Raw genomic sequence first — 27,693 nt, 5'->3', positions numbered from 1 at the left:
GTCTGAAACCATGGCAGAGGAAGTAAGACACATCTTTGGGAATAGCACGTTTTTCCATGGATTTCTACCTCTCATGGGGCTCCTGTTGAGCGTCTGCACTGGTGGGTATTTCATCTTTTCCAGGATGATAACGTGTCATCTTGAATTGGAGTTACCTTGAAGTTAACATGCAAGTTGAAGTTTACCTAGCGAGCTGGGATGGGATGTCTGCGATAGCATGCGTAAACGTTCCGTAAACTATTAAAGTTAAAAAATAACTTTTAAACTAGCAATAGTAAGCTCTTTATCTTGTTTTCACAAGTATTTTTTTTTAATCTGAAAATGCACAAGGACAAGTGTTAAATACTGCCTATATTATCGTTAATACACTTTAATTGGCATTTATTTTCTTTTACTTTATATATGTAACATATACTTAATTAATGCAAAAATCCAATTATTTAATTTTGTGAGCTTGATGTATGATCTAACTTTTTTTCATCTTTTTTTAAATTACAATATAACAACATTAGACATTTAATAGCAACATGACGTTTTATTACTTTAAAGATGCATTCAGTCATTTTTGGCCATTTTTGGCTTATGTTTTATACATAAGTGTCAATGTCATATTAATGTCTAAATAAAATGTCGAATAAACAAACAGCCTAGTGAAGAGGCAGCAGTTAGTAAACAAACATAATGCATCCAGTCCAATAGGTGTGGGTATAAAGTTTAAAACCACTTGGTAGCTTATAATTGGGAACTAAACATTAACAAAAACTTGCTAGGTGCATCCCAGTGTGTGTTCTTATGCAGTGTTCTATATACCATCTTGTATAAATAGTGTGAGTAATGTGTTCACTCTGAAAATTCCAAAAATCAAATACCCAAATGATGCAATTAATTAACAAAAAAAAAAAATAATAATAAGTTTAAAATGTTGTACACTTATTGCACTCGACAGTCATTAGACTTTGATTTTGGATGAGAAAATAACATTCTAAAAGTCATGCATTTGACTTAAGGGTACATCCCAGCTAACAGAGAACATCCTCTCAACTTGCACTGATCTTTTAAAAAAAAAAATATGTAAATGTAAGGACAAAACATTCTTTAAGTAATGTTTATGGAGCATCTGATCATATAACTTTATTAATATTTGATATACATTCTCATAACAGTGAGAGAAAACGTTCTGAGATCAACATTCTCTGAATGTCCTTATGATGTTACTTGATGTATGTTCTCATAATGTTGATAGAAAACGTTCTGAGAACAACATTCTTGGAACATCCTTATGATGCTATTTGTACGTGATGACCATTCTAAATAACGTTTTTTGTAACCTTTAAATAAAGCTCTAATCATGAAAAATAAGTGGATAATTCAACGTTTTAGAAACATTTCCTACGATGTTAAAACATATAATACATATAGTATTTCTTTTGGGATTCAACTTCTATGTTCAGTGAAGATTCAGATTCCAATATCCCGTGTAAGAAACACTAACTGATGAACCAGAATGGAATGGTTGTAAAAAGTGTTTGTGTAAATGTATCTGGTGTAGAACAAGTGAAAGGGTGGGTGTGTTTAAGTAAGGGGGTTGAGGGCGTACTTTAGTGCCTGAGAGGAAAAGGACTGAAGCCGCAGAGTCTGGAAGTATTGGCCTGTTATTGGGCACTTCCACTTTTGTCGCCCTAAATATTAGGTTAAAATAGGAGAAACTCTCCGCCTGCCCTTTAGAAAAACACTGCAAGAGGAAGTGGTATGTTAAACAGAATGACTATAATCATATAGTTTGTAGCCCAATGGGAAGGGTGGAAAAATGGATGCAGCAAGCAACTCTAAGCATAAATAAAGCATTTGCAAAATGGCAGGGTTATGGGTCATAGTAGTTTGCTTTGACAGACTAGTTGCTAATGTTGGCTTTCTGCAGGTCAGACAGAAGAAATGCTGACTTAAGTTATAAGAAACACAAATGGGTGTAGAATTAAAGGGATAGTTCACCCAAAAATGAAAATTTGATGTTTATTTGCTTACCCCAAGGGCATCCAAGATGTAGGTGACTTTGTTTCTTCAGTAGAACACAAACAAAGATTTTTTTTAACTCAAACTGTTGCAGTCAGTCATATACTGTCAGTCAATGGTACTCACGGCATTGAGAGAGAAAAAAAACGTACACAGACAACCAAATTAAACCCTGCAGCTTGTGACGATACATTGAGGTCTAAAGACATGAAACATCAGAGACTTATAAGTGCATACCACCTATCTCTCCAATGGACCATTGACACTCTATCTACTCAATCTCAATTAGGAGCATCAATGCTCCATTTGAGAGATAAGTGGTGGTAATGCACTTAAAAGTCTGCGATCCACCATAAAACAAGAAGAAGACACGTCACGCGCCAGCTGTTGTGTGAATGAGCTCAGGACAGTTGAGCCGGGCGGTGGATCAGAGGTCAAAAAATTATATAAATACTGTTCAGTTTCTTGCACAGACCGATTGTTTCGTGTTTTTAGACCTCAATGTATCATCACGAGCTGCAGGGTTTAATTTGGTTTTGTCTGTGTATGTTTTTTTTTCTCTCAAAGCCATGAGTACCATTGACTCCCATTATATGACTGACAGACTGCAACGGTTTTAGTTAAAAATCTTTGTTCGTGTTGTACTGAAGAAACAAAGTCACCTACATCTTGGATGCCGATAAACATCAAATTTTAATTTTTGGGTGAACTATCCCTTTAACAGTTACCAGAATATAGAGCAGACTGTGTCACTGAATTGAATCTATTTAGAAGTAATATTTAAGAGGTTTTGTGATCGTTAACAAAATATGATTTTTTATATATAGGCAGTAAATATAAATAAAATATCTGTAATTGCATTATTGTTTGCCATCATTAAACTGTATTAATTATGCAACTGCAATATAGCATTTTGGTCTGGGCAGAAGATGAGTCTTTTCATGCATGCATCATAAATCCAACGTGTATGTAATTTGAAGAGAGAATGAGATTTGAGGCTTTGTAAATTCAGCAGTTTGTTTTTCTGCAGTGTGCAAATTGATTGCATAGGGTCATTTCAAGTATACATTTAGTTGACAGGCCATTCACTGCGATCGCTGCAAATGACATGCAGGCTAATCCAGGGTCACGTAAGGACAGAGTGTCTGTGATAGCCTTGCTGCTGTATAGATTCAGAAAGATCTATGTTATGGAAATACAGTCAGCAAGTGTCACCCTGACCGGACAAATTAGACCAAGGTGAAAGCAATGCAGGCTCAGCTCCTCCATCATGCAGGTAATGCGTCACAAAAATATAGGTTAGCCTGTGTTATTTCCTTGCTGCATGCTGAATGGATCAGCCAGACTGTGATTTAGGTTAATTGTTTTTTTGTTGGCTTCCCTCGCGAAAAGATACTTAGGTTTGGCAGCTTTGTATAGAGCATAGAAGAAGCCAATGTATGTCAATAGTGATCCTGAATGCATGCTTACGTTCACAGGCCAATTTAGACGGACTATTTATTATGTGTGCTGCATCATCCAGCCTGCCTTTGTACTTCATTTTAATCTCACTTAGCCTACATAACTGCAGGCTGAAATATGACAATCAAATTAAAAGATTCTTTTGAAGGAGGTCCATCAGGAAATGGCTATTAGACTTTATTGTGAGCTGAGGCAGCACGGAGCGCAAGACCGCAGAGAAGCATTTTGCTGTGAATGTCTTCCATCCTGGAAAATGTGATAATCAGAGGCTCTGTAACTGGGCTGCTGTCCATTAAACAATGTAATGCAGTAACCTTCGGCCCTGGGAAAGTGCTGTTCCTTGTTATGTGTATTTACTTTGTTGAAAAGACCAAGATGGCTGATCACAGGCATGTGTTGTGTTTTGGATGATGGATTTCCTGTCAGGCTTCTTAACTAGCTGGCTTCACCTGGTCAACCAGCTTCATCAGAACACTAAGGTAGTAAAATTTGGTATTGGTGAATATGATAATGTAGCAAATATGATGTTTCACTTTAGTAGCTTTCTTCTAGCAAGGACTGGGTCAGTGACCTAAAACCTTACTGGAAACATTTTTCCAGATCTACACATTTTTCATTAAAAATGACATTCATACATACAGTGACTTCTTTATTTTGTGAGTTTAAATTCAGTTCGATATTGTCGGGAACATAAAGTAATAAAAAAAAATGTCAGGGTGATACTGTTCTGATAACATAATGAAAATTATTTTTATAAAAGAACACAATTCTTGAGAGATTAAGATTACTTATTGAGTAGTTTATCATTTATAATTTAATTTATGTCATAGAGACCACCATGACTGTGTGTCGAGATTAATAGGTCAGGTATTTTAAAAATCAGCGACATGGTAAGAAGCTCATTCAGTGTTATTTTAGTATCCCTTTTAGTATTCATATTTTTAATATATTTTCTGTTTTCATTTTAATTTTTCATTAATTTCATTCATTTTTTATTTAAGTTATATGACATAAAATTGAGATTTTTTCCTGATCAACTAATCAAATAAAATAAGTAATTTTTCTTTTTTTCAATATTTACATTTTATTGCAAGTTACTTTTTTTATTGTTTCAGTTTCTATGGTTTAAGTTTTAGTTATCTAAAATAACCCTGAAATTCAGGTTGTAAAATGCCTTTTTACCTTGAAAATAGTTTGATTGTTTTATATATTTTAAATATATATATTTTAATATGTACAATAAGAATTTAGCATGTGCTTAACATTAATAATAAAAAAATGCATTAAAAATGCAACTCCTATTCAGTTACTTCTTTAATGATGAGAATGTTTATATTTTCTGAACTCATTTAAATCATTTTTGATATTTTGGGTTAATATAAAATTAATTATGTTGATAAATATGTGATACAACTGTCCTGATCTTATAATTAAGAAAAGCCACATAAAAAAAAAAAAACTACATTTGTATTTCTGAGAAAAGTGTATTATTAAATTATTAAAGTATTAAAAATGAATTTATAAAAAAGTCATGCAGAAACTTTCCAAGAGAAAAATGAAAACGGTAAATGATATCATAGCGAGGACCCCTGCAGACCCTCATGACTCTGTGTCAAGTAGTGCCGTCAAACGATAAATCGCAATTAATCGCATCCAAAATAAAAGTTTTTGTTTACATAATATATGTATGTGTACTTAGTTTATTTATTATATACATATATATATATATATATATATATATATATATATACACAGACACACACACACATACAGTATATATTTTGAAAATATTTACACGTATATACATTTATATTATATTTTATATTATATATAAATATATTTAATACATAAACAACATATTTTTCTTAAATATATACATGCATGTGTTTTATATAAATATAGACAGTACACACTCATATATTATGTAAACAAAAACTTTTATTTTGGATGCGATTAATCGTTTGACAGCAGATTAATGTTTGTCATTAACCCAATTATCTTGATTGAATGCATAGCATGTCACTGAATTCATGCATTTAATTTCCCATTATTGTGACTGCATGGCCACAGTCAGTATTGTCACTTGCAATGCGTATGCATTAACATAACATCGCTGCAATGCATTGACCATATTTAGATCTTTTCCGGTGCATCACTCATGTGATTGGTGTTGAACGTCCTCTAGTTTCCTTACAGAATCAAATCCATCTGTTCATACTGCTCTGAGAGCCCCCTCTGTCTGGGCATTGGAACAAAGAGGGCATTTTATGTGCAATGATCTTCCATGCTGTCTTTGTAATTGTTAGTTGCTGTGGAAGTTTTTAACGAGGGCTACTGGGCAGTAACGTAGTCCATGTGCTGTAATGTTGATGAGGCCTCGGCTGCGTTCTCTTTAGCTGTTGATGTATGAGGTAATCACAGGGATGTGGAGGGTGTGGGGTCTTTATGGCCCTGCAGAGACATCAAGGTGGTTTTGCTGTATTTTATTTCTATTGTAAGTATGACCGCATGCTACCCCATGATAGCACGAGTCCATGGTTTTGTATGACAGGGAAGCTTTATTGTAGAACTTGTAATGATTATTCAGCAGCCTTATAAGGATTTTCTGTTGAACTGGGTTAACTTCTGACAGCAATAGGCTTTTTTGGGTGAATCTTCAGAGACTTGACTAAATTTTGTGTCCTGTATTACCACCATTTGAGATAATGTCATATGGGTCAATGCCATGGGGAAGTTGTGGCCTAATGGTTAGAGAGTCGGACTCGTAATCCAAAGGTTGCGGGTTCGAGTCTCGGGCCGGCAGGGATTGTAGGTGGGGGGAGTGAATGTCCAGCACTCTCTCCACCCTCAATACCACGACTGAGGTGCCCTTGAGCAAGGCACCGAACCCCCAACTGCTCCCCGGGCGCCGCAGCATAAATGGCTGCCCACTGCTCCGGGTGTGTGTGTGTGTGTGTTCACTGCTGTGTGTGTGCACATGGGATGGGTTAAATGCAGAGCACGAATTCCGAGTATGGGTCACCATACTTGGCAGTATGTCACTTCACTTCACATAAGTGTCAACAACAAAAAATTAGATTTCTTTAAAAAAAATACTTTAAAAACACCTGCAATGTTTTAAAATATAAATTAATATTTTTAATAATAAACTATACTCTTTAAGGGTATGTTTAAAATATCATGAATTAATAATTCATAAATATCATTAGATTTTTTGTGGGAGTTGCACTCATGACATTTTACAACCTGAACAAACCTTCTGACTTTGTCATAAAAAAATATATATTTTTTTATAAAAAAAATTTTTAAACCTCTTGAACTTGACAAAAAAGGGTCTCTATGATATAATTTTCTACTTTTATGATGGGCTATATTTTTTTCCTGTATATGTATCTGGTTGTGCGAAATGATTGCTGGTTGTGCCACATGACTTTTTACTGGACATAGAAATGCTAAACTACTTAATAAGGTTTCTTCTCAATAATTTATTTCTTTTAATGAGGCTTTTTCTTAATTATGAAATCAAGACAGTTGTGTCACCCAGACATTATTAATTTATGCTCTAAGCATACTGAAGAAGTCACATAAATTATATTTTTTAAATGTAATGTATTTTACAAATGTAGATTTAGGAAACGAGCATCATGTAATTGCAGCTTCTCCCTGGATAGAACAATTTCTGAGAGAAATTGCTATATTTCACTAATAATTACAAATGAACAATAGGCAAAACACACTGAATTAAATGTTTAAAAAAAGTAGAAAGACTGAAATTAATTTCTACACATTTCTTTGTTTAACAAATTGAGTGTAATGTGAAATTTTAAAGTAGAAAAACTTCAATATTATTTTCTTGTTCAACATACTCCAATAATCTTTTATTTTTCAATTTACAAATTTAAAAAAAAAATATATATATTTTTTTTTATTATCAGCATGTTGTTTTTTTTTTTATCTGTAGCTTCATCATCTATGTAAACTGACACTTGCAGTATAATCTTTCCCACCTGTGCTAATGTTGCTTGTTGACTTTCTAACTAATGGTCACACAGGTTGAGAAGGTATTACAACGATGGAATTTGACATGCAAGCAAACTTAAGGACAAAGTGCTCAAGCTGGGTGGTATTGGTTATCAATACTGATTAGTGTTCTGGTCTGCCATTTGTGGAAAGGGTGAAGAAGAAATAGGGAGGGTGCAGAGAAAGTAAACTAAGTCTATTGTGTTTTATATTGACCAAACTGCTACATTACTTTGCTCTTTAAATCAGTCTTGTTTGCGTGCCCTTCCCTTTGTGACATCTTGAGTGTCCTGTGTCTTTGTTGGCAACATTTCAACCCCCTGAAAGCCTTGAGGAACAACATCTCATCCTTTGATTTTGGCACTTTCTAGCAGACTTGCACCTGTCGATTTTTTTTTTTTTTTTGGAGGACATATAGAGGGTTTTGAGATTTCTGTTGTTTTGTGCAAACTGAACCATTGTGTGTGAAACAATTTTTATTTTGTTTGAATAGACCTAAGTTCTTCAACTGAGCTCTGCTTCCTGTTAGTGTATGCATGAACACTAAGACTCAGTAGGGAAGGAAAACAGTTCTCAGTGAGTTTGGGAAGGAAGTCAAAAACCCAGCCCTTGTGTGTTCAGACAGCGTGCTGTTCTGTGAAGCCTCATTAACAGCTCACATTCCATACCTTAGTCACCTTGTTTTGAAACTCACATTTTCATCAGGAGTTCAGAGGAATAATGCTTAATGTAGTGCATTTAAAATGAGTTTCCAGCTTGGATTTCAAATTAGGATAGTTTTTCAGAACAATGTGGTATTCTGAGGAAATTGTTGACTCAAAGCAAGAGAATAGTGGCTTTTTAGAAACTGCAAAAGGAAGTCTTACGGGTCAGGAAGGTGCTAAATTAGGAGTCTCCGACATTATTTAGAACGAGAGCAATTGTACTTGAGCTGAACTATGGTTTCTGTGTTAACTTTACTCAGTTCAGACTCAGAGTCACCAACAACATTCATAAGTGAAAAAAAAAAATCTACATATAAATGTACTAACACTAATGTTTGGGGTTTGTAGGATTTTTATTTTTGAAAGAAATTAATGGTCTCATTAAACAATAATTGATTAAATTGACCAAAAGTGACAGCAAAGACATGGTATTACAAAATATTTGTATTTAAAATAAATTCTGTTCCTTTGAAATGTCTATTCACCAAAGAATCTTGAAATAATTCTATCTTGGTTTCCACAAAAATATTAAAGGGGTCATATGATGCGATTTTCAAGTTTTCCTTTCTCTTTGGAGTGTTACAAGCTGTTTGTGCATAGATATAAGATCCCTGAAGTTGCAAAGACTAAAGTCTCAAAACCAAAGAGATATTCTTTATAAAAGTTAATATATCCATTTTAGGTGGTCCACGCCCACCTAAAACGGCTCATTTAAACACACCCCCACATGTCTACATCACGGTGTGGGGAGATTTGCAAAACACCGCCTAAATGTCTACGCAAAGAAAGAGGGCGGAACTATTATTCTCGCTGTAGTGTTGTTGCTGCCGCCGGTACCATGTCGTGGAGACGCTGTGTTTCGTTGTGAAAGCGAAAGTACTTTGTTTGGGCTTCCAAAAGAGGACACAACTAGAAATCAGTGGTTAAGTTGTATTTACAACACTGCTCCAGAACAGTTCAACCCAAATATTAGAGTGTGTGCAGCGCATTTTACGGAGGACTGTTTCCTGAACCTGGAAGAGTGCTGGCTTGCACAAAGGCTGTTTCTATAAAGTGGGGAAATTCCAACTTTGCAAGGACTCGCAGCCTGTAAGTACGTTTCTGCTACTGACTATTCAAACGCAAGTTTTGAGCAGTGTAGAGTAGTGCTTGTTGTTTGTTGTTTCTCCAATCACAAATGCAGACATGGTAATGTTATCGCGCCGCGGCTCGACATGTAAAAAGACAGTATAAGTCATTATAATCAGTAATTATGTCCCCACTGGATGCAACAAATGCCTCATGTATAATGTGTTTTAATGTTTTTGTGTCGTCGTGCCAGGACACGGCATCACAACATGGTAAGGGGCGTAACATTTCCGTCTCACGCTTCAGGTATTCGGCCAATCACAACGCACTGGATAGCTGGCCAATCAGAGCACACCTCGCTTCTCAGAACGATGAGCTTTGTAAAAATTTACACGTTTCAGAAAGGAGGGGCATAGAGGAGAAACATTAATGTAGAGTATGTGGAAAATAATGTGTTTTTCGAACCTTAACCTGCATAAACGCATTGCATTCCACCAAATACACAAAATAATGTTCTTTTTAGCAACGTCATATGACCCCTTTAAGCTGCACAACTGTTTTCAACATTGGATCAAGTGACACTGGCCTGAAGAAATTAAAAATTCAGCTGAAAATTCAGATTTGCTTAATAGAAATTATTTTTAGAAATGATGAAAATCCATGATTTTGACTGCACTTCAGTTCAATATGCAAATCAGATATGAAAAACTATTTATTTTTTCGATTGTTACTTTTTAATATTGGAACTACTACATTTTCAGCTACCACGTGAAAGCTAAATGGGACAACCATCTACTCGCACACGCACATAAAACCTTGTTACTCCATGTGCAAGAATTTAAAGTGTCACTTTCAAACTAAATGTAGTCACCAGCACAAAACATAGAAGCACTCTTTTAGTCCATTCGAGCGGAGTGGTGGCCCTTTTTCTAACCTCTGTTACCCAGCTCCTAAATTATCCACTGTTCATTCACACACAAGGATGAATAACACAGGCACGGAAGAATTTTCCACCACTAATAAGCAATTTACCCTTGCATTGTTTGCCTTTGACCCCCTCTCATAATGTTAATGGCATCTTATGGAAAGCATTCTTTGTTTTGTTTCAAAAGATGTCAAGAAGTCAAGATGACGAGTGGAGCGTTGCTTGTGCTTACTGCAGACAAATGAGTCTCAGTAAAGACTTCATTGTTTGGGTCTTGATTTTGGTGTGAAGAGGCGGCAATGTCTGACATCTTTAACGCTAACATTATTGATTCCTTTTTTGCTTTAAGTGCTGGTCTTTAATCAGATGTGATAGGTTAGAAAAAGACTTGCAATAGAGAGCGAGATGAAGCGTTCCTCAGGAAGAAGGAAATGTTCAGGGAGCCTGACTGAGGGAGGGGGCCTGTCAGAATGTTTGTGTTTTATTTGAATTAAGTTGGAGGCTTTCTTGGCACACAGAGAATTGTTTCATTGTTTCCAAGGAAGTAAATATATCAGCTTTCAGATGTTTTATGACTAATAAGAATATGATATGTAACCAAATATCAATAAACACAAGTCAGGTGGCCTTAAAATATTGATTTGCTCAATCAGAACTGTAGGTCTAGATTCTTTCTGTGAAGTTTTTCTTTTTGGGTTCAAAATAATAATTACAGTGTGGGTTTGTTTGGAATAAAACAGGTGTGTTGAGAAATTTAATAAATATTTCTCTTGTTCACTCTCCAACACAAATAAAAAGCATTTTAGCCCTAATGTAAAATTAAGTGCAAAGGGTGTAAATTACATTTTTGCTTCATCTTAGTAGTTTATCACAAGTATACCGTATATTGCTATATATCCACCACCTGCTTCAAGTTATTTTAGCTGTACAAAAACAGTAATCATGAACTCGCTAGTTTGTAGCATTTCCTACACTTCGCTAATGGCTAATGAATTGGAAGTCTCATACATTAACAGAAAATAGCTTAAGAAAATAGGATTTGGGGTAATACAGTCCGTCCTGTCGTACTATAAACTGTTTAAATTATATATTTTCTGTTTTTTATCTGCAGCACAAAAATGCATGTATAGATAAAATCAGTATAGTTAGTTTCCACTATATTATTGTATGTAAATTCCCGCTGTGGTGACTAAATTCTTCATACTTTAAAACAGCTTGAATATAACTCTACACCCTTACCTCATAATATGCTAATTAGTTTAATCACACCAGCTCAGACTACCGACTCCACTTTAACTCGATTAATCGAAATAGTGAATGCTACACAGTGTCAAGTGGCAAGATTAGAATGATAATGTGTTTTATGTATCGCTCTATACAGTGTCGAACACAACAGCCTTTGTGTGAATACCATAAGCCTTTGGCTTGACTGCGTTATCAAACCGCTAATAATGTGTTGCTAACATTTTACAAACCATGCTCCGGTGATATGATAATGATATGAAAAGCCCCATTCCCCAAGTTGACAGGATTGGTAACATGTTATGATGGCAGGAAATGGGCAGTTTCAAATTAAACTTGTGAGTCTGACTTAAGTTTTAAGGAAAAAACGCTCTGCAATGGTGATGACTGACTGAATTTGCAAATGGTTTGTCTTTTCAACACCAGATAAGTAAACAACATGAATTTCACCATGGGGGAGTCTTTTATTATCAAACCCCCACCCATACATTCTCCACCATTGTGGATGTGTTCATGTGTGCTTGTCTCATTAATACCAGAAGACTAACTTGGCTATAGCCTCATAGCGCATTACTGGTTTAGTGGACTAAAGTTATTCTTGTTTCACAGCGTGACAACATTTTGTTTTTTGAGCAAAGCCAGTTTCAGCAATGTTCTTTTTTCTCAGTCTGTGGTTTTACTCCCACATAGATTGATTCTTAGGACAGAGAGTTTTCTTTGGGGCATCCAACCACAAAGATATTTAAATATTTATGATTTCCTTTTGGAACCCTATATAATTTTCCTTAATGCATTCGACATTTGTACAAGCCTTGAGCATACTGTCTCTATTCTGCACAGTAGTGTCTGTAGGCCCTGCAATCAGGTCCTATTAGGGGTCATGAACCATGATAACTTTATTTTCCCTTCCTCTTTTGGCATGAGTAGTTGGGTTGGTAAGACCCTCTAGCAGAATGGTTCCTCTCACTAAACTCAGTGACCATAGCACATGGCTACAAAACAGCAGAGCTAATTACCATGGTATGTCAAGTACAGCTGTTGCATGTCACGTCTCTTTAGCCTCTGACATTCATTTTTACACCATTGGCATTGTGACCAAAGGTGAGGCAATTAACAAATCACACTGTCCTCTCACTCAAGTTCTCATCTAATGAAGACTGACGGCAAACTGAAACAATGCTGTATTTGTCTGTTAGTCAATCTGTATTTAACAGCTTTAGTCTGGAATCAAAGTTGTTTAACCACAACTATTTCTTTGTTTTTTGGTCATGCACATTAGTGGTCGAAATTCATTTTTTATTTGTTGGTTTTTCTCATATCACCCTTTTTTCTGCATGGATAAAATAGCTGAGATTTAAAGGCATAGTTAAACTAAAACAAATATTTAAAAATTTTCACCATTACTTTGTTCCATGTATGCTACTCTAGAATTGATATTCATTTATATGAGTGTTTTATTTTTAGTGCATTTTCTGTTTTCAATGTACTTTTTAAATTTCAGTCAATTCGTTTCTTTTGTCATTTTTATTAGTTTTTTTATTTTTGTTTATCATTCATTTATTTTTATTTCAGTCTTGGTTTTAGTAATTTTACTAGTTCGATATTGTTCACTTTTCAATGCAAGGAAAGGATCATAAAAATAGTCCATAAAACTTTTCATTTAATCCAATACTATATTTGATGTGTCTTCCTTTTTCTTTTTCAAATTTAAGCAGTTATTCACTAAAAGACTTGCTTTTCTGGATCCCCATTCATTTTTATTGTATGGAGAAAAAAAAGTGTGAACATTCTTCAATTGTTCTTATTTTGTGTCCTACAGAAAAAGTAATACAGGACTGGAATGAAATGATGATAAGTAAATAATGACAAAATAATGGGTGAGTTTAAACAATTTTTTTTCGTCACCTCACCCTACCTCAGTCTTATTTCTCATAAAGCTTCTTATATCTTTTATAGTGCACTTCTGGTGACGTTCATCACCTCTCCACTGCCATTATGACATTAACAAAGCATTCATTTAAAATGTTCTCATTGGTCTTGTCTTGCCACATCACCCTGGTCTTAAAAAACAACTTCAATCCGAGTGAGCTGTTGCGTGCAAAAGAAGAGTTTGGCCTCATATGTTTCCTGCTTTTTTTTTTTTTTTTTAAATCTGAAGGTAGGGGATGCATCAGCCGGTTTTCCCCTCCCAGTGACCTGACAAAAAGACCAGGGGCTCTGGGACAAGTCTTCCCACACCGAAATGAAGTTAAGATGTTTCACAAGAAAGTGAGGTCAGGTTCGGATCTCGGTTCACGCTGGGGTATTTGGCACGTGAGACGAGGAGTGGAATGCATAGTGGAGAGCTCGAATATACTGACCCTATGAACAGCTTGTAGCAGTTAGTGATGTCAGGAGAGAGAAAAACAAACACAAGGAAGGCTTCAAAACCAGGCATATCTCTTTCATTAATTCATTTCTGATTTGTTTCCTCTTGTTTCCTTCTTGTTCTCTTTCCTTCGCTGTTCCATGTAGCGACCTTTTGATTTGTTCCTTGCTACCTTTGCCAATTTTTGTTCATTTAATGCAGTCACACTATACCTCTCATTTCCTATTGAGGCTTTAAAATCTGATTGGCAGAGTTGGTCTGGCCCTTAGATGACTTTCGCCAGGCCTACGTGCTTTTTGAAGTTTTATGGATTGCTAAGCCAGGCCTGGATTGAGGTAATGATAGAACCCTTAAGATTACGATATCCTTAAGCAAAGTTTGCATGCTTGTGAGGGAACAATGGTAATTGTATCCATTGCCTTTTAATAACTTAAATGACAGATCAAAGACTTTGTTCATAGTCCATTTTTCTGTCATTTTTCATGTTTACAACAAATGCAGTGAACACAAATTTGTCTATCTGGACTTGATTCAGGTATCTGAGGCTGAGGCCATCTGTTCATCTCTACTTAAAGAGCAAGACATCTATAGCTATACTGCTGCATATAAGACTTTCTTAAAGAACTATGTTAAAGGAATATTTATGGTTACATATGGTTTAACTGCTAACTGTTATAGCAACTGTGGCCTGAAAACAATTTCAACGCAATGCTCGGTTTGGAAGAACAAATAAAAAATGGCAGCGTTCTATTTGGTGAATACACAGCAGCACACACTGTAAAAAAAAAGTTGGGAAAACTTAAAAGTTTAAGACAACCAGCTTCAGCAGATTTTTGAGTTTTCTCAACTTCTTGTTTTAAATTTATTTAACAAAAAATTTGAAATTTCCTAAAAAATAAGAACTCAAAAATCTGCTGAAGCTGGTTGCCTTAAACTTTTAAGTTGGCTCAACTTTTTTTTTTACAGTGTGTGCTGCTGTGTAAAAAAAAATTTACAATGCAGAAGTATTAAACTAACACACTCTCTTGGAAATCTGTAACTGTTGTATTATTTTTGGCGAATCTGTGACTAATTCGTATGAATTTGTAACTTTTATTACAATCTTCTTAGTGCTTACGCCCCACTGACGGTTAGATTTAGGTGTGAACCTTCATGCTTTTAAAAAAAATAAAAAAATAAATTGTTTTCACACAAATTACATAATGAGTTCCAATAAAATTTCCAACTTGTAGTTGCGTTTGTGTTATGTCAAACTGTATTAGTATATTCATTTGTGCGTAAACTTATTAACACATGAATTTAAATTTATTCTTTAATTTAATTTATTTTTTTATTTTAATAAAAATTCTGGTAAATTTTTCAGAATTATTGTCTGAAGTTAACTGTTGTTTTTTTTTAGTTTTTTTTAGAACTGATAAACAGGGTTATTATTGGTATTATTTAGTTTTACTAAAACTAAAATAATTTTTCAAATTAATTATTTGAAATAATCTAAAATAAACTAAAAATTTAAACTTTACAAAAACAACACAACAAAATTACTGAACTTTGAAATTTAAATGAAAAAAATATAAAATATAGGTCTATATATAAAAAAACAAATAAAATTACAGATGAAAAAAAAAGGAACCAAATGACATTTGTTTTCTTTAGTGAATTTTGCACTTGCAAGACAGGCCAAGATGGAACATGTACCATTTGTGGATGTCCGGACTGTGTAGCATACCACAAATATCATGACAGTGGTACGTATAGGTTTTTGTAGTTGTTTTCACAGCCAACTGAAGGCCGATATTTTTGTCCGTGTGTGTTCGTTATCCTCCCTGATGAGCACCGTTGGATGTGTTTGTAGAATGTATGTGTGTACGTGACCGGGCAGGGTTGCGAGGTCAGCGGTGGGTTGGCTGGTAGACAGGTGACAGCTGCTCCCACAGCTCAGACTGCAGTGAAGTGGAGACAGCACAGACTGCGTGTTGTTCTGCCCTAAACACAGCAAACATGCACAGGGCAACCATAAACATCAAGCAAAAATAACAGGCCAAACCCTTGCATATGAAATTCCAATTGACCCTGGTTTTCCAGTGATAAAGTTATAAAACGATAGGTTAGTGCTTGAAATCGTGATCATCAGGATGTGCACATTCATGCAACTCCATTACTGCTGTCATTGAAGCGAAAAAGGGGGCCGAGAGTAAAAATTATGTTGCTTTGCATCCAAAGAACTCTAAATCCCTTTGCGCTCACCTGGGTTTTGATGTGGCAGCCTGACATCAAACGTCAGACCACATCTGAAGTTTGTCTGGTCTTAAGTTGTGTTGATGGTTAAGCACAATTTTAAGCTACATTCATTATAACTAGTCATTATAACTCTGGGTAAAACAGAGGAGGGTTCCTTACTGAACAGCCTCAGTTTTGGTTGAAAGTCACTTTACATACATGTTTTATAAGGGTTTGACATTTAAATAGCTAGAAATATCGTAGCATGGAATAGAGCAAAGATATTTTCTCTTCATTAACATTTGTCAATTGGTGTCTTCATTTGTTCTGGTTGTAAGTGCAGTGGTTCTCAAACTTCTTGACTCAAAGGTCCCCCATTATCCAATACAATATTCAATCCTTAGAATTAAAAAGAAATTGCAAGTATTTATATATTCAATTAATTAACCACAATTCATTTTTGTACTCCAGAAGTTCAAGAACTGTATGTTTTTCAATAAAAGCAATATTTATTGGGATTAAATAATTCTGAATTTAATTAGAAATGTAATTTAGATTAAACATCCTGCACCCCAGACAATTTTCTCTGGACCCCTAGAATCACTACCTTATTTTTGACTAGTTTATTTAGAGTTTTATTATCATTATTATTGTTTATATTTTTAGTGATGGTGCTTTAAATCCAACAGTACATTTCAAGAAAGTTACTGTGATAGTTTTGTGCAGTAAAAGTCTGTTTATTTGTTGAATATCTGTTTGCCAGAGGCCTGTGTGTTCTTGCATTGAGCCTGTGCTATTTTTGAAATGTTGCTCTTTCTACACAAGCAAACGTTTTTGTCTGCTTTTTTTCAGCGTCTTATGTCATGAGCATTGCATTTCTAAGACTGTCACATTGAAAATTTATAAACACATTTCGAGATCCTTGCATTCTTCTCCATTGTTGGATTAAGTATTTTTAACACAAGGCATGTCCTGTTTGAACGGACACAAAGAAATGCACTTGACCCTATTTATACATAACTTATTATGTTTGAATATGCATATGTTGCTATAGAATTCAAACAGATTAGGAATGAAATAACACAACCGTAGAAATTCTTACAGGTAAACTGGTGAACCCTATAAGTTCAGTTTGCCGATTGACGTAAATGTCTCTTTAACGATCTCAGTGTGAATTGAAATGGGTGATCCTCTGGTCTCAGCAAATTTGATATTCAAGCAGTCAGCCAGATTGCAGTGTAGCCTCTCTCTCTCTCTCTCTCTCACACTCACACTCACACTCTCCGTCTTTGTGTGTGTGTGTGTGTGTGGTTTTATTCTTGCAATTACAGGGTGGGCAGGGGACCAGGCAGAGGGAGAGCCTGCACCCATACAGGCATGATATAATAGCAGAGGTTTACCACTAGTATGCAGCTGCCAAGGTTTCAAAATATCAGCCACCATTTAGTGCCTCCATAGACCCACTTTTTATGATATGGTCTCGTATACCCAGCCTATGTATTTTAAATAGTATGGGTTTTACCTTGTGACTGTTTTGATGGTAGGAATACTTCTTAGCACAGTCATTTGTAAAAACAGCATTAAATGCACTAACTTCTTTTTAAAGAGAGTAAAGCTTAGTGTCTCGATTAACAGTTTTTCCATCTGAAATGCAGCAATTTGTGGACTTTAATGACTGAGGAGATTTTATTTTCACTGCTCGGTGTTTCTCTCAGAATATGTTTTGCAACAGATCCCATTCTGTAACCTATAATTTTTCTGTGTTTTCCAGTGATCTTCACGGAAATGTGTTCTTTTGTTTTGCTTTCAGAACACCATGATTTCTTGCATGAGGCTAGGCTGCAGTGTGTTGTTGTTTACCAACCAAGATTGACTGTTAAAAGGATAGCCTAAAAATGAAAATTTGGTCATCATTTACTCATCCTCTTGTTGTTCCAAACCTGTATGACTTTCTTCTGTGGAACACAAAAGATCCAGTGTTGTTTTGGACCCCACTGGCTTTCACTTTATGAACAAACAATTCTTCAAAATATCAACTTTTTTGATCATTTCCGATCTTTCCACAAGCCTAGTGAGTTTTGTTTTGTATCCATGTAATGAAGCTAGGAAAGCACATGGAATGGAAGTGACAAAACTCTCTGTAAAGCACTGTTTACATGAAACAAACAAGAAGTACGTTAGTAATACAGCATCAATATTTCAACCACTTTTACTGAGGAATTTATGTAAATTTGGCTTTTATGATATTTTTTCATAACAAAAACAGGTAGTAATTGCATTAATGTGTATATACTCCATTTGAAAAGTTTAGGGCCAGTAAGATTTTTTTAAGGAATAAGTACTTTTATTCAGCAAGGATGCATTAAGTTGATCAAAAGTGATATTAAAGACTTTTACATTGTTACAAAAAAGTTTTATTTCAAGTAAACACTTTTAAACTTTCTATTCATCAAAGAATCTTCAAAAATGTATTACAGTTTTCAAAAATCAGCACAACCGTTTTCAACACAATGAAACAATAGGTGCGTTCGACTTCATGTAGCACTTAGCAGACCGATCGGCGGCTGACTTGAAGCAGTGCATGCCGGTTAGAAATTTAGTCCGAGTTGAACCGGCGCCGACCACACGTCACTGTCACGTGTGGCATCAAAGTACCGCGATAGCGTTTCGAGAGCAGCCGGCTGACTCAGCCGACGCAATTTCTCCAGAGCGACTGCGGGAGCGCTGATGACGACACAGCTGTTTCACGATTGGCCAAATTCACCACATGACAACAAGGACGTGTATTTCGGGTTTATTCTGACAACTTCAGTCCCACTAATGCTCATATACGGACTTTCAAAAAAATAAAAATAAATTAACTTTTCATGTCATCTTCATCTCGTAAATCATGTTTATTAAAAGATTACAATTAATTTTACTGCAATCACTTTTTTGTTAATTCGTTTATATAGGTTTTGTGCATAGGTTTATTTTGGACCTTTTTCATACAGACCCTTTACAGTATTAAGCTGCATAACCTATTTAGATAATTTTTTTATGGAATAAATCAAGTGTTAATCTTACAGACTTTTAATATAATGTGGTCATCATGGATTCTGATTGATACTAATTGTCTAGTTGCTGGGTTCATCCATCTTCACTTGCATGTGATTACTGCCAACAACTCTGGCTGGATGTAAACTTAATACAACATTCAGATCACTTTCATAAGCGGGTATAAATCATAATAGAAAGGCAAATAAATTGGGCTTATCCGTAGGCCTGTTCATGGTGTTCACGTATGAATGTTCATGGTGTTTTGTCTTACTAAAATGTGCTTACCTAACTGGAGAAATAGTAAAATAAGTAAACAAATATGTAACATCCTAATTCTTTTATCTGTAATGAAAACCACATTTAGTACATACAATTATTATCTTCATAGATTATTTTTATTAAGTTGCAGTAGCAAAAACACACATAATGAATCATACTGCACAAGTCAAATTTTCAATATGTTCTATTTATTTACTTAAAACTTGTTTCTGTCGTGATGACACCCTTTCAAAATATTACATACATCTTAAAGGTTTATTAAAACATAAACCAACATAGTAATAAAAAAAGAATCACTTCTAATGAAAATTGTTAAGTGTAATTGCATTGATTGGTTAGTATTAGAAATAACGAGTCACACTGGTGTTGGGTATGGTCCCATGTCCCTTTGGATATATAAAAACAATACTTATTACATTGAACCTTTACTCACTTTCGTTGCTCATTGTGCTCAATTTCATACAACAATAACGGCATTTCTATAGCTTCCAGTTCGTCTGCAATAAAGCAAGCAAACGCCACGTGATCTGCCATGACTGAGGTAGATGCAGCAAACTACGAGAGCCCCAAAGTGTCCGACTTGACGACTCCGTTTTCAACTCCGCCCCTGACTGCAAGCGGCTACTCTCGTTGACCACCGTCTGTAGCCGTGCTTCAAGTCGAACGCACCTAATGCTTGAGCAGCAATCAGCATATTAGAATAGGTGCGTTCGACTTGAAGCGGCGCTGCGCAGAATGATCAGTGTATGATATCAAAGTATCGCGACAGCGATTCAAAAGCTTAAGGATCAGTCTGATCTCTTATCGCTCTCGCGGTACTTTGATGTCATTCTGCGCAGCGCCGCTTCAAGTCGAACGCACCTACTGATTTCTGAAGGATCATGTGACATCATGTGATCATGTGACGAGACTGGAGTAATGATGCTGAAAAGTCAGCTTTTTAAAATATATTCAAATAGAAAACAGTTATTCTAAATTGTAATAATATATCACAGTATTACTGTTTGTGATCAAATAAATCCAGCCTTGGTTCAGCAAAAATAATAAATTATTAGCAACCACACAACTTTTGAGCAATAGTGTATTTATAAAAAAAAAAAATTTAAGAAGCATGTAAAGTTATTTAATTAGACAAAAACTGTGTAATGCAGTATGAACCATCGATATCTTTTGCCCTGTTTTCCCAGAAGAAAACAGAAAATATGAATTTTGCCAATATTTAGAAGTACACTAACATATTGATAGCTTTAAAGCTAACAAAATTCTTTATTATGATATTATGGTGTCTTTGATGGGACCCCTTATGGACCCTGTCTGATCTACTTCTCTTCTCTTCCCAACACCTTTTTTTAATCAATCTCTTCATTTTAACTGCCAGCTCACCAGAATATCATGTTTACACGAATCGGCAAATAACTCCAGTGTGTTCAAATAAACATGCAAAGGGCACAGGCACAGATTAAAGAGGACTATTAAACCGTAAAAAACTCCTAAATTGGCTGTTGGTGTTTTTCATCTTGTTCCAGCAGCTTTTATTAGGCAAGGTGCTCTGACGGTTAACGGAGAGGACAGTCAGAGCGTCCCGCAGTGTGACGCGGGGGTCTGTATGGTGCTCATTATGGATGTGAAGCACGGGCTGTGTGGCACAGCACTCACAGCCTGCTGCAGTAGAGAAGGAAGGCCTCCCGCATGGGACGTAATTAAGGCTGGGGAAAACACGAGCCCTCATTATCTATAGTACAAGATCTCCCACTATGACCTTTGAAGGGTTCACCTCATGGAAGTGATGTCAGCAAAATTAGACAGATGGAACTTGCTAAGAGCCTATAGCGTTTTAAACTGATTCACAGAGCTTTTCTGTGAGATGTTACTGCAGTATTTTTACTATGTAAATGTTTTATAATTGACTTTTTCACAACATTTGAAGTATCGACTTTCAACATTCTGTTGACACTGACAACAATTTATAGATAAGTAGCATTTCAACCTCACACCTCTAAACAATTTGATGTGCAAAACCAAAAAAAATAATAATAAAAGTAATAATAAAAGTTCTTTATTGGCATTGATGTCTCCATGAAGAACCCTTTAACATTTGTGGAACCTTTTCATTCCACAAAAGGTTCTTTATGCTGGGAAAGGGTTCTTTAGATTATTAAAATGTTCTTCATACTGAGAAAAAAGGGTCCTTTTAAGAGCTGTTCACTGAAAGGTTCTTTGGGGAATCAAAAATGGTTCTTCAGTTGCATTGCTCCAACTCTCCCCCCATTTTTAAGTGTTGAAAGGAAATTTTGGCTACTGTTAATCTATTTCCTAAATCATTCTTCCTGATGATCTGTATCTCTCCAGGTGTGTGGGCCAACAAGGTTGTGGTTCCTGAGCAGGTGACTGCAGTGCTGGGGAAAAACGTTACTTTGACCTGCAGGGTGGAGGTCAGCACAAACCTTAGTCTGACCCAGAGTTCCTGGGAACGCCGTCTGCCCTCCGGCACCGTAACTTTGGCTGTCTTCAACCCCCAATACGGGACCTCCATAGCTGATGAGTACAGCAAACGTGTGCACTTCATCAAGCCCTCAGTGCGTGACATATCCATTGTCCTGCAGGGCGTGGGATTTGCAGACATGGGAACCTATGCTTGTAAAGTTGTCACCTTCCAACTTGGAAACATGCAAGCATCCACAACTGTAGACGTTATAGGTGAGTATATCTTTGTGGACAGTTTGTACACTATATAATTGTGTAGGTGTAAATTCCTTGAGGCGAATCATTTTGTAAAACATTAGAATCCTCCTGAACCCTATAGTTGCTGGGTCATAAATCTTTCATAAATTTTCATTGTCATTCATTCATGCATGCATTTATTTTTTTCCCAGGTTTGTATGGTTTTAAGCACAAAAAGTGGTGACAATAACAAAACATACATAAACACAATTATTTATTTATGCGTTTATTTATACAAGGCACTTAAAAGTGATTAACTGGCATTCCAAAAATTCTCTATTGAAAATAAGACTGGAATTATAGGGAAGTGTTTTAGAAACTGCTCTTGAAATGGCTTATTTTTGTAGATTGTAATTATAGAAAGGGCTGGAAACACCCTTCACAGAGCCCCTTTTCTGCTCGAGTGAAATGAAGCGTTGTCAAACGCTACAGAGATGACAAAAATATGTGTCACACACTGGCGTGATAGCACTTAGCACATTCCTTCTATTTTGATTTGTGGGGTGTCATTTTTTCTTCCTTGTTTATTTCCTGCGGCAAAACATAAAAACAGAAGCGAATCTTTTCCCTATTATAAGTGGTAAAACTTCTGAATTTTATCGATCCAGTCTGAAATGGCATTACTGATTCAGACGTCCTTGGCATTTTCACAGAAAAGGGAGAAATTTACCCAAACCTCTAAAACTATAAAATCACTGGCCAATGAGCTGCTTCGAGTTTGTGTGTTTTTTGCACACAAGCTTGAAGCCGCCATCCCTATTCCTGTGAATTTAACAATGATGAATCATCGGAATGAATTCTCAATGACTGTGTGAATTTTTACAATAAAACACATCAGATGCGGCACGCAAGCTAAGCGGTGTAATTTGTACCCACAATTCATTCTTTTCCTTTTTTAACATAATTACTTTGCTTTCACTTGGAGTCCATTATAATGACACAATTGTTTGGGGAACTGTGGTTTTGGCGTCAGCCCTGGTCTGCAACCCAGAGCCGGAATGTTTTGGGTCTGGGTTTGTGTGGGGGTGACAGTGACCCGGCCTTAATTCCTGCCCCGTCTAATGATAAATCAATACCGGACCCTCTCTTGGGCCTTCGGCCACCTACAACCTGCATGTCAGATCATTTGGTTCTCCACTTCTGTCAGGAGGGTTGGGTGTGAATGAGTTGCCAAGATGCCCCTGCAAGCTCTGAGTCAGCAGAGCTCCAGCGTGGTGCAGATGGCATTTTTAGATGAATGCAGGGTTGGTCTGATTTTGGCATTCGGATTTCAGCGCTCTGTGATACGCTGTGGGTCCCCACCATTCAGGTGCCGCAGGGCTATATTTAGCATTAGGGGTCCCTGGGGTTATTTCGATTTCTCGTATACAGGAGCGGCCTGTAAACAGAGTAGACCAGGTGTGTGGAGCAGACGGCCTTGCGTGTAGGATTAAGTTGACGTTCATGGCCCACATGGCCAAACTGTTTCTTAAGAGCGCAGCTGTTGCAATTCTCCAGAGAGGTTGATGGAGAAAGGAAAGAGGGAAAAGGAGAAATTAAAGTAGTATTGATATGATTTTATTAATAGTTTTAATATATTAATATATTATGGCTCCATTTACAGTTCACTGTGGCCCAAAACTCAACTCTGACCATCGCCAGTTTCATGCAATACACTACTAGATTTTTATACTAGGTGTATATATATATATATATATATATATATATATATATATATATATATAGTTTTATTCAGCAAGGATGCATTACATTGATCAAAAGTGACATTAAAGACATTTGTAATGTTTCTGTTTCAAATATAAGTGGTTCTGTAAAATTTTCTATTCATCAAAAAATAAATCCTGAAAAGAATTTGATGAATTACATAAAAATATTAAGCAGCAAAACTATTCTAAATATAAATGTTTCTTGTTAGAATGATTTCTGAAGGATCATGTGACACTGAAGACTGGAGTAATGATGCTGAAAATTCAGCTTTGTATATTACATTTTAAAATATAGCTATTGCAATAGAAAACAGTTGCTTTAAATTATAAAAATATTTCACAATATTACTGTTTTTACTGTACATTTAAACAAAAAATGCAGCCTTTGTGAGCATAAGAGACTCTTTCACAAACATTTAAAAAAATGTAAGACTCCGAACAGTAGCCAATGTGACAGTATCAGCAAGGACCTATACATTATTATCAATACATTATTATGTCAATAATAGGTTGCGATTAAATACAATTGTAGCTTTATATGTTTAATGTATTACTCAAATATGTGATATTTTACTCATTTATTTAAAAAATGGTCTTATAGGTCATATAGTGTAGTATAAGGATATATGGACCACATTTATAAGGTCACATGAATATCCTCACAAAACTGAATTTGAACAGAAAATTGAAATTGGGCACTGGCTTGTAGTGTGAATGTAACCTTTGAGGTGAGTGGTCTCTTAATGTTATTTCAGAAATAAAAACAAAAGGTGAAATTGAATCAGTTGTTTTAATTCAAGCAGTGTGGGTTTTTGTTGCTCAGGGCAGCTGAACATTTCACAATGATTGACTCGGCTGTAATACACAATGTGTCTTTCCTTTTTGTTCTCTTTAAATCCATATGGACTCTCTCAATAATATTAAGACACTAATATGCCACTTTTCTGTAGAGACAGAAGCCACTCAGGCGCACTCAGGGATGTTGTTGTACTCCTGAGTGTACCTCAGCACTCAGTAATTTCAGATCATCCATTTTTAATGTGAATTTGTAGGGTTGGTGTAATAAATCAATTCTGAATGTACTAAGGCCAGTTTCCACCTATTACATGATTTCCTTTTTTCCTTCCTTCCTTATTTATTCATCTTTTTGTATATCATCCTGTAGGGTCAATATCAATAACTCAATGTACTGTTTTTTTCTGACCCTTTCATATTTTTATTATTTATTTCTTGTTTTCTCGACGCACGTGTATTTGGAGTAATCTTGTAGTCAGGTATTGTAATATACTTAATTTTTATTTTCTTTTAAATTAATCTTTTATTCTTTTTAAAGTATTTAAAAGCATTAATATACAGTAAAAGTAGTAATTTTGTGAAATAATATTATAATTTAAATTAACTGCTTTCTATTTGATTATATTCTAACATGTAATTTATTCCTGTGATCAAAGCTGAATTTTCAGCATCATAACGCCAGTCTTCCAGTCACATGATCCTTCAGAAATCATTCTAATATGCTGATTTGCAGCTCGAGAAACTTTTGTATTTTTATCAATGTTGAAATCAGTTGTGCTGCTTAATATTTTTGTGGAAACCATAATAAATTTTTATAAACGTCACTTTTGATCAATTTAATGTGTCCTTGCTGAATAAAAGTACTAATTTCTTACTGACTGACCCCAAAATGTTGACCGCTACTGTGTTTTTAAAACAAATATACATTTTGTTTTATACACAAATGACTTTAACAGATGTTCAAAAATAATATTCTTTAATAAAAACGAGATTTAAAATCACATCTTTTATCGTAAGCATCTCAGAGCTTATTGTTCAATTTTGTCTCCTTCTCATTTTCTCCCTTTAGTGGAGCCAAAAGTCTATGTGACTCCTGGCTCCTTGTCTCTGTTGGATGGAGATGGTGAAACTCTGGTGGCGACATGTACAGCTGAAAGGGGTCGTCCAGCAGCAGAGATCTTCTGGGAATCAGACCTGCCAGGCCAGACAACAGTCGTGTCACAGCCGGAGCCTGAAGGCACTACCACCACTTTAGTACAATACTTCTGGGCCCCCACCCGGGATGCATTTGGCCGGTCCCTCAGCTGCGTTGTACGTCACCCAGCCCTATCCAAGGATTTCCGCATTCCCTACCGGCTCAATGTGTTTTGTGAGTGTGAATTGCTTTTATCAAAAAAACGTTACTCCTGTTTTGTATTTCAATATCTCTGTGGGTTTCCTGTATGCTACAAGGAGCGCTCATTGCTCACTTTTGCCACTCTCAAACTCAGATGATGACAATTTAGGAGTAATTTTAACGTCTTAATCCTCAGTTTGTTTCCCTTTGGCATCTTGAACTGTTGGCTGCTGTCTGTTTGAACGGCATGCTGCTTAATGGAGGCGCTTTATGAAATATTGATCTGAGCGCAGCAAGGGCAGCAACAGGAGCGGAAATACAAGTGAGGGAGTTCATACTGACAGAAGGAGGCTTTAGTACTCAATAAATCACACATTGGCTTCCAAAGTGTTTAAAAGTGAGAAAACTACTTTTGAGTTTTACATCCTCATACATTTATTAATACTAATGGTTTTATCATAGACAAAGCTGACCATGCAAACACTACATTTCTTATTGAAGTCTTGTTCAGAACATAAATCTTACATAAATTTAGTGATATTTATGTTTAACATTAGAACAAAACAATAATGTCAAGAAATTTAAATTTAATGCAAGATAATATTTTTTATATATTGTATTATGAGAGTTTTTAATTCTCATTCTCCCCATGTTTGCATGTGTATGATCACAAATACTGCAAAAAATAGTCGTGAAATATTAATGCAATTTAAAATATCTAATTTCTATTTAAATGTTTTTAATGTAAATATGATGTATTATGATGGCAAAGCTTTTTAGCAGAATTTTACTCAAATCTTCAGTGTCACATGACCCTGAAATTTAGTGATATTTATGCTTAAAATTAGAAAAATATGACAATCCGTGAAAAAATCCATTAATAAATTCAATTCAAGATATATTTTAATTAAAACTATGTGTGCTTACAGTGTAATTAAAGTGGACTTACCCAAGAAAGTACTGGTTAGTATAAGGTTACTACATAGGTTAAGGTTCAGGGTTAGTACCTAGTTTTACACAGTTATTGTTATTGTTATAACAAGTTCACAGCATTACACAAGCTACTGTATTTTCTTAATAAGTCTTAACATCTCTCTTAGTCTTATGCTGCTCAAGCAAATTTTTAATAAAGGTTTAAGGGGGTCCTATTATGCTTTTTCTCTTTTTGAATTTTAGTCAGTGTGTAGTGTGTATGTTTGGGCATAAAAAGATCTACAAAGTTACAAATCTCAAAGTCCACTCCAAAGGGAGATATTTCGTTTTTTTAAAAATCCCTTTTCAAGAACTACAACGAACGGCTCGTTTGGACTACAGCGTTGATTTCCGGTGTTTGTGATATCACAAAGCAGCCCATTAGAGTATCATTAAAATAAATCCTGCCCACGGAAATTCGAATGATTCGCGGGTGGGGAAAACGCTTGGTTGAGCACTGAACTTTCAAAATCAAAACACGGTGCGATTGTTTTTATATCACTGTATTTCTGAAAGAAAACGACTGTCTTTAGAAAATTTTGGATGTCATTTTCATTTCATCTTGGATGTGATGTAAAGCAGCGTTTGTGAGAGGAGCACTGCTTTGTGTACAGCATTACCGCGGAAACCTCGTTCTCGTGTCTGTGGGAAACACTGGACTATGGTATAAATAAATTCAAATGTATAACAGTTTCACTGCAATTCATGTTATAATGATAGAATTATTTAACAATAAACATAATACATATTACCGTTGCACTTATCTGTACATAGGAAATGGAGTTATATTTAAGCTGCTGTTGACATCCTATCTAAAACATGGTTTAGTC

At 35.5% G+C, this 27,693-nt stretch overlaps 1 protein-coding gene across 1 annotated transcript; it reads left to right on the top strand.

The window, feature by feature from the left end:
- LOC306851394 (nectin-3-like protein) lies at nt 1-27,693 on the top strand. The gene is made up of 3 exons (XM_079387586.1): nt 1-101; nt 21,683-22,030; nt 25,625-27,693. Exons 1-3 carry the CDS (start codon nt 11-13, stop codon nt 26,047-26,049), a joined length of 864 nt encoding a protein of 287 aa, XP_079243712.1. The 5' UTR covers nt 1-10; the 3' UTR covers nt 26,050-27,693.

The sequence above is a fragment of the Barbus barbus genome (genome assembly GCF_936440315.1).
Source record: "Barbus barbus genome assembly, chromosome: 31".
Classification (NCBI taxonomy): Eukaryota; Metazoa; Chordata; class Actinopteri; order Cypriniformes; family Cyprinidae; genus Barbus; species Barbus barbus.
This window is presented reverse-complemented; position numbering and strand designations above follow the sequence as displayed.